At 39.0% G+C, this 17592-nt stretch overlaps 1 protein-coding gene across 1 annotated transcript in view; it reads right to left on the reverse strand.

The window, feature by feature from the left end:
- RAPGEF5 (Rap guanine nucleotide exchange factor 5) overlaps window positions 1-17592 on the reverse strand; it is a 157099-nt gene that overhangs the window by 29914 nt on the left and 109593 nt on the right. Inside the window, exons 12-16 of the mRNA XM_030971095.1 lie at window positions 6609-6687; window positions 5346-5490; window positions 3419-3516; window positions 2658-2688; window positions 1645-1723 (exon numbers count right to left, since the gene is read on the reverse strand). Coding sequence (XP_030826955.1) covers window positions 1645-1723; window positions 2658-2688; window positions 3419-3516; window positions 5346-5490; window positions 6609-6687 — 432 coding nt within the window. The remainder of the gene's footprint in view (window positions 1-1644; window positions 1724-2657; window positions 2689-3418; window positions 3517-5345; window positions 5491-6608; window positions 6688-17592) is intronic.

Below are 17592 nucleotides of genomic sequence, written 5' to 3' on the forward strand. Positions count from 1 at the left end.
CACATCATGAAGATAGAGACATCCAATTGCACTTTAAATTATGAGGTAGAAAAATTAATTTTAAAAAATCTGATAGGAATATTTGGACTCCATATGCAAACTGACACACCTTGCTTATAGTGAATTTGTTTGAAATGTCCTCTTGGTCATTTGCAAAGGGACCATGACGGCAATGTCATTTTATAAATGGGCTATTGATTTATCATTCTTTTAACACTGAACTAAATCATCCCACAGGTCAGGTGGTCATGCACAACCACCATAGTGATTCTCCCCCTCACACCCTTCGCACATTCTATCTGTGATATCTCCTGGGATGGACCACATCATCTCTTCCAGGAGCCTGTGCTGCTCCTCTCTCAGAAGCAGAGAATGCCAGAGGGAGGAAGTGGCCACAGGCTGCAAGCTGCCCTGGTAATGATTGCAACAGAGGATAAAACACCTCTGGTCAAGTGGCACAGTGCAGCTGGACAGAACCATCCTCTACAAGCACCATCAGTCAGACAGCACTCCACCACACACATTAGATGTCCACCCTCTGCATCTGTCTATCCCTTCCTGAACTTCACTCTGGCTATTTCATTTCTTCAATCCCATCATAGTCCATGGCTCCTGCTCTCAAAGAGTGAGACAAAAGCAATTTAACTCAGTCAGGACTGGCCTTGCTGGATCCTGTCCTGGTGACTGTCCTACCACAGTCACACGGTCTGTCCCCTCTCTTGCACCAGCATACTTTCCTCTCCAGTCACCCACAAGCTGTGTCCAACTTCAAAAAAATAATGAGTGTGGGGGTTCACATCCACAAATAACATTTTTAGAAGAAGTCTTGGTAACATAAACCTCAAACCCCCCTATATTTGAAGCACAAAAAGAGGATTATCTATCTGCAGCACACACTGTGCAAGTCTTTTGACTTGGCATAGAACAAGCTCAGTTTTTATTCTGTCACAAATGAGCACTAAAAATACACTGACTTCAAGTGAACTTCTGGAGTTTTGTTCCCAGTAAGAAATGAAGATCTACTGTCAAAGAGCCAGGTAGGAGGTCCTTCTGCCGTTCCCTGCTTGTGTACACAGTGTTCTCCTCTCTGTCTCCTTCCTGGCTCAGGCATTGCAGGAGGGTGACAGCCTCACTGACTTACAGTACCAATAGTGAGGCAGGGAATTGCCTTTGGAAATTGCTGGCATTAAAGTGAAGTGGCACCTCACACTCCATGCAGAAATGTTTTTGAGCAGAGATGGAACTAAGGCACGTTCCCAGACCTAGCAGATCCTGGCCCATTTCATGTGACAGGCTTATTCATTCACCTTTCACAGCCAAGATATAGGTCAAGAGACCAAGAGCATGAACTGGAGCAGAACTAATGTCTGGTGGATGGGCTGCCAGCACACCTGGGACACACACAGGACTGTGACAGGGGTGCTGGAGGAACTGGACAGGGCAAAAACCCCTTGAGATACCACGGCACTGCTGAGCCCTGCAAACCAGGAGGAAGGAAGGTAAACTTGCCAAATATTTCTTCTTTTGTGTTCCTAAGGTCTTGTCCAAAATCTGTATGTCAGCTAAAGAATATTTACATTGAAGTCCTTGAGAAACAATTGTATAGCTTTTGAGCTTTCCCTCCACTCTTTCATTTATACTCACTTTCTTCTGTTTCATTCACAGTTCCTCTGTGCTGCAGCCAGTTCTCCTTTACACTGAACTGCTGGAAAAAGGTTTTATTCTGTGAGGGAAAGGAAAAGAAACACAGGGGGAAAAATCAGTGAGTTTTTGCATCCCTGTTGTTTACAAAGCAGTAATTCACAGAATACAGCATTTAACCCATATGTCTGGCCAAAAGGTTTCTGCATAGGAAGTACACCCACCCTTTCTTGGAGCAGTAAACTGGGAGTTGCCTTACTAAATAATGGCCAAGGTGGGGATTTTGGAGGAAGCAAAACATGCCAAGGCAAAGCAGCCTGCACAATTCAAGGTTTTCTATATTCATGTTCAGAGCCTATTTCTTACACACTTCTTATATACATTTCCTATGTAGCAATCAGCCTATTTAGCAATTCCTCTACAATCTCATGTTCTGCCTTCCACATTTTTGCAGGAACATTTTAAGCTTATTACACACTTCACCTTCAGCCCAGTAAAACTGACAAACACAGCAATTCACCTCTGAGCAGTTTGTACACCAACTTTCTCTGGCTGCAACTTCTCCCTCCAGTCAGACAGACAGATTCATGTTCCTCTCTTTTTGTCTGTCCCTGTCACAACAAATCCACCCTTTGCTCTGTTTACTTGACATCCACGTCAATGCCTGTGTTCAGCCCGCTTTGCCCAGCTTGCTACATCCCTCTAGCTCTGTGGAGACACCCTCCCAGGCCTCTCCTGAGTTTTGACATCTCAAAGCACCTTGTTACCATGCTAATACTGCCACAACCACTGCAGGTTAGCTTACACTGCTGAATATCCAGGATGCACTCAAAGGAAAAAAAAAAGCTCCTTAAGCAGCATTGCAGGTCTAACCTCACTGATGTGTCCTGTCATGGTTTTGGTCACCAGCCACATTCAGTTAAGAAGCCAAGAAAAGAGAGAGAAGTGGGCAGAGGGGGAAAAAAAAGTGAGATGGTAAGTTAACTAGGCATCAGCAACAATCAAGTTGGCATTACCTTTCGATGAGGTGAATACTCATCTACAGTGCTGAAACAAAAAGGAAAATCACAATTATTCTTTCCAGCCAAAGCTTAGGAAAAGGAAGTTTTAGCTAGAACAAACTTTACAACATCAGGAAGTTTTTAACAGTAAATGGTCACTGCAGAAAGGCCACAGAGGTTCTTCAGGAAAAACTAAAGGCATCTGGCTCAGCCAGAGAACTTTCCTTTGACTTGCATAATTGATGTAGTGAAATGCAATGCTGCCAGCCCATGAGCTGCTGGAGTAGGCTAACACAGCAGTCAGGGCACAGCTCCTTCCACTTCCCCCATGGCCAAACCATGGAAACAACTTCCATTTGTTGGAAAAACATGCCACTTAAATATCTTTTATAGATGCGATAATTATTAATAAATAATAACTCTGAGATGACTATTCCAAGTGATTTGCTTCTCAGTACTGCAGAGAGAATGAACGTACTATCTGAAGTTGCAGACTGCAACTTCTGAAGGAATTTTTGCCAGCTTCTCCACAAACTGTTGCTCCGTCTGCAAGTAATCCCAAATTAAATTGATGGGAGTGAATGCTGAATCACAAACACTGCCCAAAAAACATCAGAAAAAATGGAATAATCTAGTCTTAGTTTTAAGAAGAGATGATTTGTAAAACTGAATATGCCACTTGTATCCACTCATCACTTTACTGAATTACAGAAAGATAGCAACAAAAATAAATTACATTCTGAATAAAAGAAGACTTGATCATAATCAATACTTACTGACGGCGATGCATCCCAAGTATCTTCTGGAATTCTTTCAGGTCCTTCTCAAGAACGGGATACTCATACACATCATCTAACACATTTCTGTATATCGTCTACAAAACAAAGCAATGCCTTCAAACACCTGACAACTCAAACATTAATCTAAGGCATCACATCAGTGGTCTAAGTCAATTCAGGCATTATCCTACTAAAACCAGGTTTATCATTATATTTATGCAAAATTTGTAAGGAGAGAATGTTCTGGTTTAAATTTACAGACTGGTCAATATTCAATATTCTTTGGAAAAAATACTCTTACTTAGCACTCTGTACCAAGCAAGAGGGCAAAATTCTTGTACTATTTTGTCTATAAACAGGAAAATTTAAAACACCACTTGTGGCTATTACATAAAACCTGGTTAGGTCAGCATAACACATTCTGAAGCATGACAGCACACCACACCATCATCACTTATCCAAAATGATAACAAATTGGTTCATCAGATTAAAACTTTTAAAATGGCAAACATTCTTCTTTACCTTTCCTCACATTTGCATGCATTTTAAACTGAGTTGAAACTCCCACAACTCTCCCTAGCTGTAAACTAATACGTAAAGAAACCTTACTTTTAATTTTGGGGGAAGACATTGTCATGATTGAAATTCTAGGAAATATTTTCTCTACACTTTTTCTGCATCTGCACGTAGATCCTTCCCTTTCCCTTCCAAGAAAGAAGGATCACATGCATGAGCTGAATCACCAGGCTTGCTTTAGCCCCCACATTCAGAGACTTCTGCATGAATGATTTTAGCCTACAACTCTCTATGTTGGTTTTGCACATGTGACTACAACCATCATTAACATTATTGCTGTTTAATTCTGCACACAAGCCTCCAGAAGAGGAATTGTGAGACAGTGCACAGTCACACACCTCCATGGCCAGAAAGCCCTGCATCCAGACAGCTGCAACTCAATGTGACACAACTGATGCCTGAAATGATGTCCCCTTTCCAGTACAGCAATATACATCTAGTACCAAAAAGCAAAAATCCTAAGGTCTCTCCTTCCGTATGCAGTGTGTCCTACTTAAAAAACGAAACAAACAAAAGAAAGGAATCTCGAGATTTTCTCCACATTGCCTTAGTCTTGAGCAAGTGACTGAAGAAATAAAAGACTCTGAAGAGGATCTCCAGTTGCAGAAGAAGAACCTGATCAGTAAAAGTGGAAGATACTGCAAAGTCTTCTAAAATACCCTCAACTTTCAACCAGCAGGGAAAAAATACATACTGAAAAAAAATCAGTAACCAGACTGGTTTCAGGTTCTCAACAACAGCACTGTTTTCAACTTAATAAGGGCTTAATTAATTAATTAGTAAGAGCTGTTGGAGCTCATAGAAAAATATGAGAAGAACTTTGCTAAAAAGTAAGGAACAAAATTTTATTTATCAAAAATACATAAAGCTATGCTGCTCTCCAGGTCCACCCAGCAAACACCATGGAATAGGATTTCACTCCTCAGTCAAAGTAGCATCTCTTACAGACACCTCAAAACTCTCAATGTCCATGATCCTCTGGATACTGATTGCAGACCCTATTCTGACAGACATGACTGGTGTGTCCAAGAAATGTCCACATCTTTGTAGTTTTATTTCTTACCTTCCTAACTTTTCCCATTTTCTAGTGACCAGGGGAGTTCCAGAAGTTTAATATGTTAAAGTAATACTTTTAATGTTAAACATATTGACAATACAGGATTTCTGTTCAAACTGACTATATTTAAGGTATTTAAAGAAGACATATGTAAATAATTTTATATTATAGATTTCATGGAGAAGATCTAAGTATGAAAAAATATGTTTTATAGATTTTCCTGTTAGGGCTTTTTAGACACAGTATGTAATTAAACAGTGATGAAATTCATCACAGAAATTGTTTCAATACCTTTAAAAATTGTTTTAAATGCTCATCTTCATGTAACCAGTCTTTGTAGAGAGAAGTCCATTGAGACACCAAATGCAAGACTTTTCTTTTCCTACAGGACACATCAGAGTCATCTTCTTTCCCTTGGTGGTTCTTAGCACAATAGGTGCAGCAGGTTAAGGAACATATAATAAGAACTCAAAGAAACTTTAAAATTAACTGCTGGCAAAGAGTTTGCAATAATCTCATTTGCTAAAGAAAGGGGTTTTTTCACTGCATTGCTCAGTTTAAAATGTTTTATCCTGTCTGGAGCTTTAGGAGTTTCATAACTTTTGGGAATGAATTCTCAGTAGTTGGAATTTCAATTCATCCTCTGTGCCAAGAGGATTTTTTTTTCCCTTACAGATTAAAGAGGTGAGTCTATAAAAGTAAAATCAGTTCAAAAGGAATTATACAATGTTCAGTCATATATTTTCTGCAGAACTGAGAATGAACTTTTGCCCTACACACCAATGCCAATGTGAATGTCTATAGGAAGAAGGGCAAAGCATAACAATAACACAAAAATCAGGCAATGGAAGTCAGTTTCTTTTTGTCTGTACAATTTACACTACCTGCAGAAGTGACTCTATTAAAATTAAAAAAAAAGTAAAATATTATTTCTACCACTTCTCTCTATTCATAAGGCAGAAGCACCAAATGTCTGATGATACCCACTTTATACACTGTTCCTGTCTCTTCATGGTTCTTTGTCTTGTAAGGGAAAAAACTGATGGTTTCAGCACAAAATTTAAAGATGGGGAAAAGATTTAAAAAAACAAGCAAACAAACAAATGAACAAAAGGTTCATTTTATAGTCACAAGTCTATTCAAACATCGATCCATAGCTTAGTAGCTTATGCAAGTAATTAGAAATACATGAAAATAATTCTTTTATCTCAAAATGAGCTAAGATTTATATCCTGTATTAGGTGATAAAAGGAGCAGAGACTGTAAAATTCTTTACTTTTTCTCCTTGCGTATTCTGTAATGTATTATGCACATGTAGGTATTCTATGAATTGACATAACCTGGGGAGGTTTTAACCCCTATTTAAATTCTACCTTGTCACCATTATAAAAGTTTATTTATCTTGAAAAAAAGCTGACTTAAAATTGCATTGTTGCTATGATTTAGGCATTTGTCTCAAAACCAAGCATGTAGCTTTGATATAAGGCTCAACATTAGATAAAACTATGAGTAAATGTGTGACCCCCCTGAATACAACTTTCAGTAAAAGGATATTGCCTCAGAAGGGCCTGGCACAAGTCATCAGTCGTCATGAAAACCGTGTATGTGAGAAGGAAATCATCCAGGAGAGTTTCTGCAGAGGAAGACAAAAAAAAGTCCAAGGTACAATACATTAGCAAGAGCAGGAAGAAAGTATCTACTCCTGTTATTGTGCATGGCAGGAACAGGACCCCTGCCCTTAAAAAAACTCCAAAAGAATACAGAATACATAAAGGTTTAAGTTTCAAAAGGTTAACAATGTAGAGTTTCAAAAAGTTAACTTCAGAGATCAGTTCCTTTACTTAACAAATACATCCTCAGCTCCCAAAGCACCAACAGGAACAAGTACGCACAATCTAATTCATCATAGTTCAGGAACCAGTAAGAAAGAGTCCTTAAAACAAACACTGCCATCCTGGTTAGCTCAGCTGCACACAAAGCAGCATTCCACACATTAGCTTGTTCTGGAAATTCAGACGAATAGCTTTTAGTAATAAGAGAAAAAAACTAGGATTGCCATGAATTGTGATTAACATCTATGCACAGTAGTTGAGAACCACAGAATAAATATATTCGAATCTTTAGATGGTTGGTTAGTCTTGTGGGCATCACTGTAAGTGCTGAGAAGTTTTCTCTAAGGTTTGTTCAGTTGTATCATTGAAGGTTTTTTCTCCTCCTGGTTTCGATCAGTTTTACAAAACCAGGCTGAAGGTACTTGCTAACAGACCAACCCTACACACTGAAGCTGTTAGCACCTCAGGTTGTCAGGACAAACGGACAGTTTAGGATTTCAGTGTAACTTTTTCATTCCTCATTCCCATGTCACACTACTTTTAGGATTTTTTCAAACCTTTACTGCACACATCACTGAGGTGAAAGCACTGGGTTTGCTCTTGGGTGACAGGGCTCAAGGTAATCTCATGGTGTCTTCAAAACCCCAGTGGCAGAATGGAGATAAGACTGAGCCAGACTTTTCCTGCAGGTGCGCTACAAAATTATATGGGACAACCATCAGAGACGGCAACAAAAGAAAATTTGTCTAGATTAAGATACTTATTTTTCCCTCCTGTGAAGAGGCCAAACATGACAGGTTACCTGCAGTGTCCAACATCACTATATTCAGGGCTTGCCTGTGCAAAACTCTGAGCATCCTAGTCTAACTAAAGCTGCTTCCAACATGGGTTGGACCCGATGGTTTCACAGCTCCCTTCCAAATGGAATTATTACAAAATTTTTAAACAAATTCAATTCTAATTTTAGTAAACTACTCATGTACAATGCATGATCTAGAGTATTTGGTTCACACAACGAAATCTTTATTGCAAACAGACAATGTAATTGGTCTTTGTAAACACAAAAAAAAGTTTCTGTTTCTTCCTCTGGTGGTTTTTTTTGTTTTTTGTTTGTTTTTTGGTTTTTTTGGGGTTTTTTTCCAAATGGTAAGATTTCCCTCAAGTTTTGAGGGATTCCTTTTGACTGTACTTCTTTTAATTTCAGCAAACACACTGTGTTTCCTTTAACAAGAGAACAGCTCTGTTTTTTTCAGATAAGAACAGTAACATGGACAGAGGCTGAATGATAAAAAGTGATTTCAGTTATACTGTAGAGCAAAAATATTTTACCAGTATAACTAGCTGGTATTAATTAGCATTATATTAAGTTGTGATTTAAGTGGTGGATTTACAACTGCAAACACTAAGGGCCAACCACCTCTCACAGAAGAAAGACAAGGCTGAGCCTTGATTTCCATATCCTGATTTTCTCCCCATTTGTGATCTGTTCCAGTCCAAGCTAGTGCTTTTGTACAAGTGTGCAACTGAGAGCTTCCCAGCAGCTTTTCACAGTAAGACTGCAATTTCACAATAATTTAGACCAATTTCCTTTACAGCTGCTTGGGACCTTATCAGTAAATTATTGATCCCACAGCTGCGGTGCACAATGGCAATAAGAATACATCCATGTATCATTCAAAGACAGATGTCACGTGGATAAACATGGATGGATAGCTAATGACATCCCACCCGGTGAGCATAGGACCCAAAATACCTCCAGTGTCTTTAAAAAAAAATAAAAAAAGTCTATCTCACTTAATGCATTTAACAGTACTGGTGCAGAAAGAGTCCTGATGTAAGGAGGCACAGGTTAAACCCCTTGCACTCAGAAGCAAAACAATTAAACTCGTTATTCTACCCAACATTGTTAAAAATGGTGGAAAGTATTATCTCTGCAGAAAAAGAGTATTTTGTCTCAGTAAATGAAAAGACATGGTGAACAGCTTGTTCTCTATCTGAAAGGTCATCTATTCATTCTCTTGCACGTCTTTTGGATGGTACAATGAGGCTATTAAAGTTGGGGGTTTCACAAACATTTATTTGGAAACAGCTGAGCTTGGAGTCAACAAACACATTTTAGTTCTTTATTGAACTATGTGACTGTGCAGTGATCCTCACAAAGTCAAAGAGATGTTTACACCCAATTATTTCCCTAATTTCCTACCCTGTGTAGGTGATATCCGAGTTTCAGCAAAACACAGCCACATGTTCAGAAAAGAAATTAACTCCTTGTTGAAGCAAAACCTCAATATTATCAAAGAACTTCTCTAATGGTTCAAAAGAGTGTGACTTTATCATAATAACTAGTGTTTAGCAAAGACTTTTATGTTTATTTTTATTACCTGATAATCTGCTTTCCAGATGTCAATTCTTCCAGCATCCCAAAGTGTTGGGATGGAAAGAAAGACTGTTTTTACTATAATGTCAGTTTTTTGCTTTTTTGTTTTCTTTTATTGCAAGAACTCTGTTATAGACATTATTAATGCAACTCTCTCTCAAAAAAAAAAACAACACAACAAACCAAACAGTGATGGAAAGCCTGGAACTGTATGTTTGCTCAGATAGCTTACATTTAGTTTTAAGCCCTCTGTTAATCTCCACGTCCTTTCGTTCACGGTCTGGTTTCTACCAACCCCATGAAAACAAGGTGTATCACTCAGCCCACTTAAAGTTGCACATATGTATACATAGTGATTTCTTTTATCCTCTAAATGCAGAAGAAATAGTAAGAAGAAAAGTTAATAAATTATGTTTTCTACAGCTTGTGTATGGGCTAAATTTCTTCAAATTGCCTATGAACATGTTTAGAAATTTAAACCCTAGAGGAATGTTTTGAACAAAAAAAGTCTGGATTATACATGTGGTCCATTAATAGCACCACTCATCCGTTAAATTACTTTAACAAGTAAGCAATGAAAGTGCTTTTGCAAGATTAAATATCTATTACCAGACATCACCTAAAGACTTAACAATAATATTCATATTTTAAAATGCCTGAACTAGCTTGTAGGTATTTCCCTGAAGTCCTACTGTTCACTGTAACTATCTTCTATATTTTCTTCCTAAATGCCCTGTAATTTAAACTCATTCCAGAATATTTTTTCATGTCATAGCAGGAACACAAAACCTGAAAGTGTAGTGACGCTTCAAAAATAATTTGCTCAAAACAAACAACTGCACATTTGTCAGACGCTATGTGTCCACAAATAATGATTTGCTGGCCTTAATCTACAAATGGAGAGAAAGGGTAACCATGAGAGGATTTATTCACAGCATATTATTCATTCTGTTACTAAAGGTCACTAAGAGCAGTAAATTTGAATGAGGAAGAGCTGTGGCTGTACAAGTCAGGCTGACAATTATGAACAAAAGTCTTTCTGAGATTTTTCTGTTTAGTCACATTTGATTTAAGAGTTGAAAAAGGCAATTCCTCAATTTATTAATAGAGTTCACCATACCCCTACTCAGAATGGCAGTGAAATGCCTACCCCTTTTAAAATTTTACTCAGTGTTCCAGTTTCTGCCTAAATTTGTGACAATTTTTCTTATCATTCCAACAGAAAGTTTTTCTAATGTTTGTAGCAAACAGGGAGAGTAAAATTCACAGTAATAGTTGAAAGAGAAAAGACATTGGAATGGAAATCTTAGTGCAAAAGCCTATGATGCTATATTTTTTCTCTTCATGAATTTTTTATTTAAACTTTTTCTTCTAGTCATGAACCTAACTTTTCTTTGTTCCCCACGATTTTCCTTGATTTGGCTAAGCAACTATTACAAAGTCTGGAGTTAAACTGCAGCTATGGAATATTTCATTTCAAAGACAATTTCAAGCATTTTAAAGCTTCATTAAGACGTGCAACAGAACCAGCATGAGTCCCATGGCCTCCTGTTCTTGCAGCTCTTTGGGGGCAGCCTTAGGCAGTAATCTTACCACACCAATTCTGCGCCAGTTCCATAGGCATAAAAATAATAAAAAAGCAGGCACTGTGCTTGTTTGTTATTAAATAATCCATTTGCACCAGCTTCTGCTGAGACAGTTTCTCCCAGGCTATGAGCCCCCTCCTTCTCCCAAGTGAAATAAAGCATGGATACAGCTCTACCAGGAACAGTTAGTACTGCTCCTCCCATTCCTCTGCGACAGACAAATCCCTCTGCAAGACACATTCAGGGCGGCTGAGGGGTAGAAAGAGCAGGATAGAGACACTCTCACCCATGTGAAACATCCAGGGAACATCTGCTTTCAGCTGGCTCCTGAAGGAGCCAGCAACACATCTACGTGAGAAGTTGCAACTGTATTGAGCATATAGGGTGATGACAGCCAACAGCAACAATGGGGAATTTGGTGGGGAAGGGGGACCTAGGGTCCCAGAGACAGGAAACAATAAAATATTTAGATGAACAACACATCATATATTCCCACCTACTAAAAAAACACTCAGGATTCTCTGCTGCTTTCTGTGTGCCCACCTACCTTTCAAACAGGAGAAACCCTTTCTCTCTGAGAAGACAGCTCTACAAATACCAGCTCCAGGTGTTGGGAGAAAATGGGTTTCCTACATGGGTTTGCACACCACATCTGATTTTCCAATGGTTTCTTTTCTCCTTTGTCCACCCTGTTCTCTAGACAGGCTATCAATTACTAAGGCTTAGGACAGAAATTAATACAGATCTGCAAAGAAAAATCATCTGTAACACACGTTTAACAAATCAGGACAGGCAGTACTCTTCTTGGTGTTGCCACATCAAACATCTGTATCTTCTTCTCAAACTGGGGCATTTTCCTAAACTATTACAGTAGTATGAGGCACCAGTGGAGCAGCCTTACTTTAATAACTTCTAACATAAATATTCAAAGTGATTTAATCTAAAGGAAATGCCTTTGTTACACTGAGTAAAAGTTAAATTCATTTGACTAAATTAGATATATTTGAGGACAGCTTTAAAAAGCAAATATTATAAAAGCTATGTCATAGAATGAGCAAAGAAGGAAAAGTATGGAAAGATTCAAGTGTTACAGATAGCTACACATCTCTTACTATCTACCTAGCAATCTGTATGTTCACATCTTATTTACTAGCCTGCACATGCATTAACCAGCATCTTTAGACCACCACAGCTAAACCAATAGTGCATATACATCTACATTACAGACATGTCCAATAGCTCAGGCTGTATTTAGAATACACCTATTGCCCTACTGCTAATATTAGACAAACTGTCCAGCTAAGCCAGATCTAATTATTCCTAATGCCTGAGTCATTAATCCCTTTATACCCACAAGAAGAGATAACTTGATGACAAATTCCAGTTTGTCCTGGTTGTTGGATCACACTACTACATCCTGAATAGATTTTGGTTTGTTACTTCTCAATGGCTACCATAAAAAACAAACAAACAAACAAACAAACAAGCAGAAAAATAACCCAAACAAGTCCTCCCACTTTCAGTGACAAATGGACTGCTGAGATGACAAGAACCATTCTCTTTTCCATATCAGACTATACAGGGCAACTTTTCAGACTCTGTTCTTTCCACTCTCTGTAGCATTCCTTTTTCCATTTTCTATCCTTTCCATTATGTGTTTATTTAAATACTGTGAAAAAAATAATGCTATATGAAACAAGGCAACAACAGGATTTAAAACATCCAATGCATTGAGATTTTTTTTTTTTTTATAACTGCATGGCTTACAAGAGGCAAATTCCTCTATACAGAGGAGTATAAGCATATAAACTCTGTGCATATAGACTCTATATTGCTTTCTCTGCAGATTGTATTTGTCACGTACCGTTAGTTGGGGAGAGGGTACTGACAGTGAAATCTGTTAAACTGCAAAGAAAACAAGTAATATCGTTTTTTTTTATAAGGGCTGTTTGGTTTTTTTTTTAAACTTATCACTATTCTGAACCCAAATCTCTTAGACTTTGCACTGTACAAATCCATTGTGAATGGTTGTGCAAGAATTACAGAAAGATTTAAGGGTTTTTCAGGCTTGTATTCCACACTAAATCGGATTATAAGAAAATATAGATAAAGCACTGGAATGCAAGTCCTTTTCCACTTTATGCAAAGCAGTGATTCAGCTTTCTCCAAGGATTTGCTGGTGGAGGCAAAACCTGTGTGGAGATTGAAGGAAAAACCAAACACCAACAACAAAAAATGAGAAAAAAAAATTGCCTGAATGAACAAGCCACTGGAACTCAGTAACTCATAGGTGAAAACTACTCCTGCCACTGTAGTGGCAGGCCTTAGTCATGCTACAGAGCAGCTGTGGTTGTCACTATGTGTAAGAGAGAATTAAACTCAGAGAATGAAAACCATGCACTGAATTAAAAATATAACACTCTAAACCTTCTGCTTTCCAAGCAGACGAAATTGCTAAGTGTCCTTCCTTCCTGCTCAACTTATCTTTCAGAAATGTAACAAATAAAAAGAGGTCATAATATCTTCCTCATCCTCATAATGTATTAGATTAACTTTAGTATAATATATTGGTTGTCAGCATCTAGGAACTCCAGCAGCACAAAATACAAGTGGGGCTACACACACATTTTTCAAACATCAATGCAAATTCTGAAAATTTTGTGTGATAATGAAATCTCTTTGGTGCTTGGGGAGGGGGGGGAGATATTTTTGAGAAAAACAAAGAAGAGGAAAAAAAAGTATTTTAGACAACACAGAACAAATTCTAAAACCCTTTAGCCATGCCATTTCCCATTTGTGACTATGGCAAAGATGATAAGATGACCATATGGTCAGCTTCTGACATCCCCTTATGTTAATACACTTACCAGTATTAGCCAGAATTACAAATGAAATAATCATCAACAACTCTGCTCTCATTTACATTCAGTGCATCATCCCTACCTCACAGGACCAGACACTTTTCTCTAACATTTTGTGAGGCTCATCCCCCAGAATATATTTGGGAAAAAAGAGACAACTGCTAGACCAGCTGAATCCTTTGGAATTTTTATCCTACTATGACTGAAAAGCTGGGATCAATAACACTAATGCACCTTCTGACCTCATAGCTCACATTGGAAATATTTTTTTAGAAAGAAAATATTCACTGATGGAGTTAGCAACGCCATACTGATCAGAAACAGTTACAACATGCGTCTCTCACAGTCACCAAGAAAAGCAGCCCTATGAGATGGGGTTACAGCTGGGCAAACAGACAGACGAGCCCTGTGCCTGAGTAAAATGGATGCTGATTACTTACTATTCTATAAGGAATAAACAGTTTTTTCTATCTTAAAGAATCAGTCACTTGGTTCAAATTAAACAAAATGAGGGCTACAGCAAAGCATTTCCAAGATTTTCAGCCTCTCAGTGCTGAAAGCTCAATGCCTTGATAAACTCCTGTCACAACTCTTCCTCCCTTCTGCAAAATGAGAAAAAACATAACACACCTCAAGGCAGGCAATGCTACATGTAGATTTTTTGTGTGGTTTAGTTCATATAATACTATGCAATGCTCTGAAACCTTTCAGCAATGCACACACAGGTCCTGCGTTTGAGAGTTGAGCTGTAATCAGAAAATTGCTTGATCTGCAGAAACAGAAAAATGATTTGACAGCAGCAACACTTTTCAAAGGTAGAAGTTTCTCAGTAATCTGTAATTCCACAGCAATTTACTAAAAATGTCAGGATGTCTCTGAGCAGAAACAGTAAATGCAAATTGCTATCTGATCTAGCAAGATATCTGCTCAGTCTGAGAGGTCCCAGACCTCCCTTGCATTCAGCAGACGGCAATGGTGCTCAGGACCTTGCAGGATTAGCCCTTAATTCAAAATCGAATCCTCTAATAGTGCATGCCACCATGGACACAGCTTGAAGCAAAAAAAAAAAAAAAAAGAAAATGATGTTGAGAAAGAAAGGTCAATGAAAAAAAAGAACATCGATATATAATTTGCTGCTAATGTATTAAAACAATTATAGTAGTTATGTCACCTAACCACCAAGGCACTGGGAAATCAATGCACAAAGGAATAAAGAGCAAGACATTTATTTCTGGCATTAGGTTAAAAAACTAAAATACATAAGGGCAAGATATTTAACTTGTACAACCACATTTTTTATTAGAGGACAAAAGTCAGAACTAGGAATCATTTCTAAGGTCATCTCCCAGAAATTTCTGGCAGTATTTTAACATCTGCAGAATGAATCAAACACATTGTGTCTGGTAAGGTCAAAGATGCTCCTAAAGTTGCATTCCAGTTGCTGCTATCACATGTATTAGAGCAGCTTCTTATTTTGTTGGAGAGACAAAAAGCCCTGAAACCACAGGCAGAGAGCAAATGTCAAACTTGTCTAGCTTTAATGAGACACTAATTTTTCCACATAGAAATCTGAAGCTCTCTTTTTTCCCCAGGTGGGAGGGAGCCCTGGTGATTCATGTGCAGTTATAATGGTCAGGGTTACTCGAAATTATTGGACAAATCCTCTACGCCTTACACATTTTGAAACATTAGAAATGTTGCCTATAGCAGCCACTCTAAGCTATTGATACTTTTTGTTAAAAAAGTGCCTTTGACTGCTGCAACTAAAACACTGAAGCTTTCCATGCAGTGAAACTTGACAATAAAGGGTGATATTCTAATGCACATGTGAAATGTGAAATCCTCACACAAGCAGAAGGCAGACACTCCTTGTTCACATCAGGCATCTCATAAAGTACTTGAGGAGAAAAACTCATCCTCTCTTTCCATCGATTGATTATAATAAGCCACCCAGGCCAGGATTGCCTGGAGCAGCAGGACAGAGGATGAAAGATTTAATGGTTCCCTTTCATATTTCTGCCTGCAGACCAGCTGCCTGAGCACATCCTGCTGTGATGAGCCCTCCTGGGTCTGAACCTCCAGCTTCCACATGGCCTGGCACCCCAGGCACTGGTGTGGCTCACCGAAGTTGTATGAGCAAGAACAAGGCAAGGTTCTATTTTCTGCTTCTGTCTTGCACAGGAACTTCTTTGCATCAGTGCCATCACCCTCCTCCTCAGGCAACCAAGGAGATGCAATGTCTCCAGCTCAGACCCCTCAATGACACAAGTTCCAGGTGCCACTGAGAGCTGCCACTGCCTCAGCGGTGCCAGCAGGACAGGACTTGTTGTTTCCTGATGGCAGCACAGCATACAGCCATCATCCAGCAATTGCCAGGAGAGCACAGTGCTCCCTCTCAAGCCTGGCCCTACCAGTTGGGTGCTCTAAGGTGCCTTAAGGCTGCTTGAGCCTTTTGCCTGGTCCATGAGTCCAGCACACATTCCAGTCTAAAGGGAACCTGAAAATCAGACATTCAGCTTTCAGAAAGTTAACACAAAGGAAGATGCACCTAATCTTTATTCTTTTCATCTTTGCTGTCCAACACTTATATGGCATTAATGAATAACAAAGTTTCAAGTTCAGCATGTCTTTGTCGTTGCTGAATTGGAAAATCTACTCCTAGGAAACAGTAATCTTCAAATCTAATATTGTATATAAGCATAAAAATCATCACATCTTCAAAAAATGCTTGTGAGTTCCTAGTTTCTAGATCATTGAGATGCTTTAAAACAGTCTGCTTCTCAGTGACATTTCTGAGAACATGAGCCCAAATTCTCTGTTTACAACCCAAAATTACATATATATTTGGATACATATATTAAAAACCCCTTAATTGGCATTATTTTCAAGTTGAGACTATTAGCCCCAAAAGCCTTTACTTCCAAATCTACTTGGACAACATCCAGTCCAGCAGATTATGACAACTCCAGTATACTGGCCAGAATACATTCCATGCTGGTACACGGCATGGATAAAGGACAGGTCACATTGCTCATGGCAGTGCCCCACATAAAGCTCTGCAGGTCAGGTACAATGCCTAGACTTCAGCATGCAGCATTTTCCCATCACCTGCTGCTAGCTGCCTTCCATGGGTCCCTTGGGGGAACAGAAATGTACAGATCCACACTGTGTATTTTTAAAAGTGTTTAGCAAGAAGCTTTGATCTATTATTTCCCCTACAAAGCAGCAAGGGGAAATTTCTTTGTGCTTCAGCCCAAGGAAGGAGGTATAAGGAGTATCTTGTTTGCCCCTGGGAGCCAAATTATCATAAATATGCTAAGCAGTGCAAACTCCCCAACATGTGGCACTGGAGCATGTGCAGTAAACATCACAGCATCTCTTCAGGGAAGCCTAGCACCACAAAGCCTCCACTGACAAATCGCTCCTGGCTCCTGTAGATTTGACAGAATTGCCTACAAAGGGAACTATGGCATTTTCATCCGCTTAATTTGGTCCAAATCTCTATACAAGATGGGTAGAGTATGCAGTAGACTAATGAGCAGACCACACATTTCTTCCAGCACAGGAAAGGTCAAGTGGTGAGATATTTTTGGTGTATCGGGTCACACACACTAGGCTGGGGTCTTGCATACACAGCTGTGGCCCACTGTCATGTAACCTCAAAAGCAGAGACTCACTTAACATCTTCTGACATATGGAGGCAAAAGGCCCAGCAAAGGTGCTGCCTGACTGTGATGTGTTACAGGCTCTGCTGGGGAGAGGGCAGAGGGGAGGGAGGAAAACATCTTGCAAACCCCACAGGAGACCCAGACAGACACTGGCATACTGCAGTGTCACTGCTGCGGCAAAGGATGTCACCTCCAGCCTTTTGCCCAGGGTGTA

This window comes from Camarhynchus parvulus, chromosome 2 (assembly GCF_901933205.1).
Source record: "Camarhynchus parvulus chromosome 2, STF_HiC, whole genome shotgun sequence".
Lineage (NCBI taxonomy): Eukaryota > Metazoa > Chordata > Aves > Passeriformes > Thraupidae > Camarhynchus > Camarhynchus parvulus.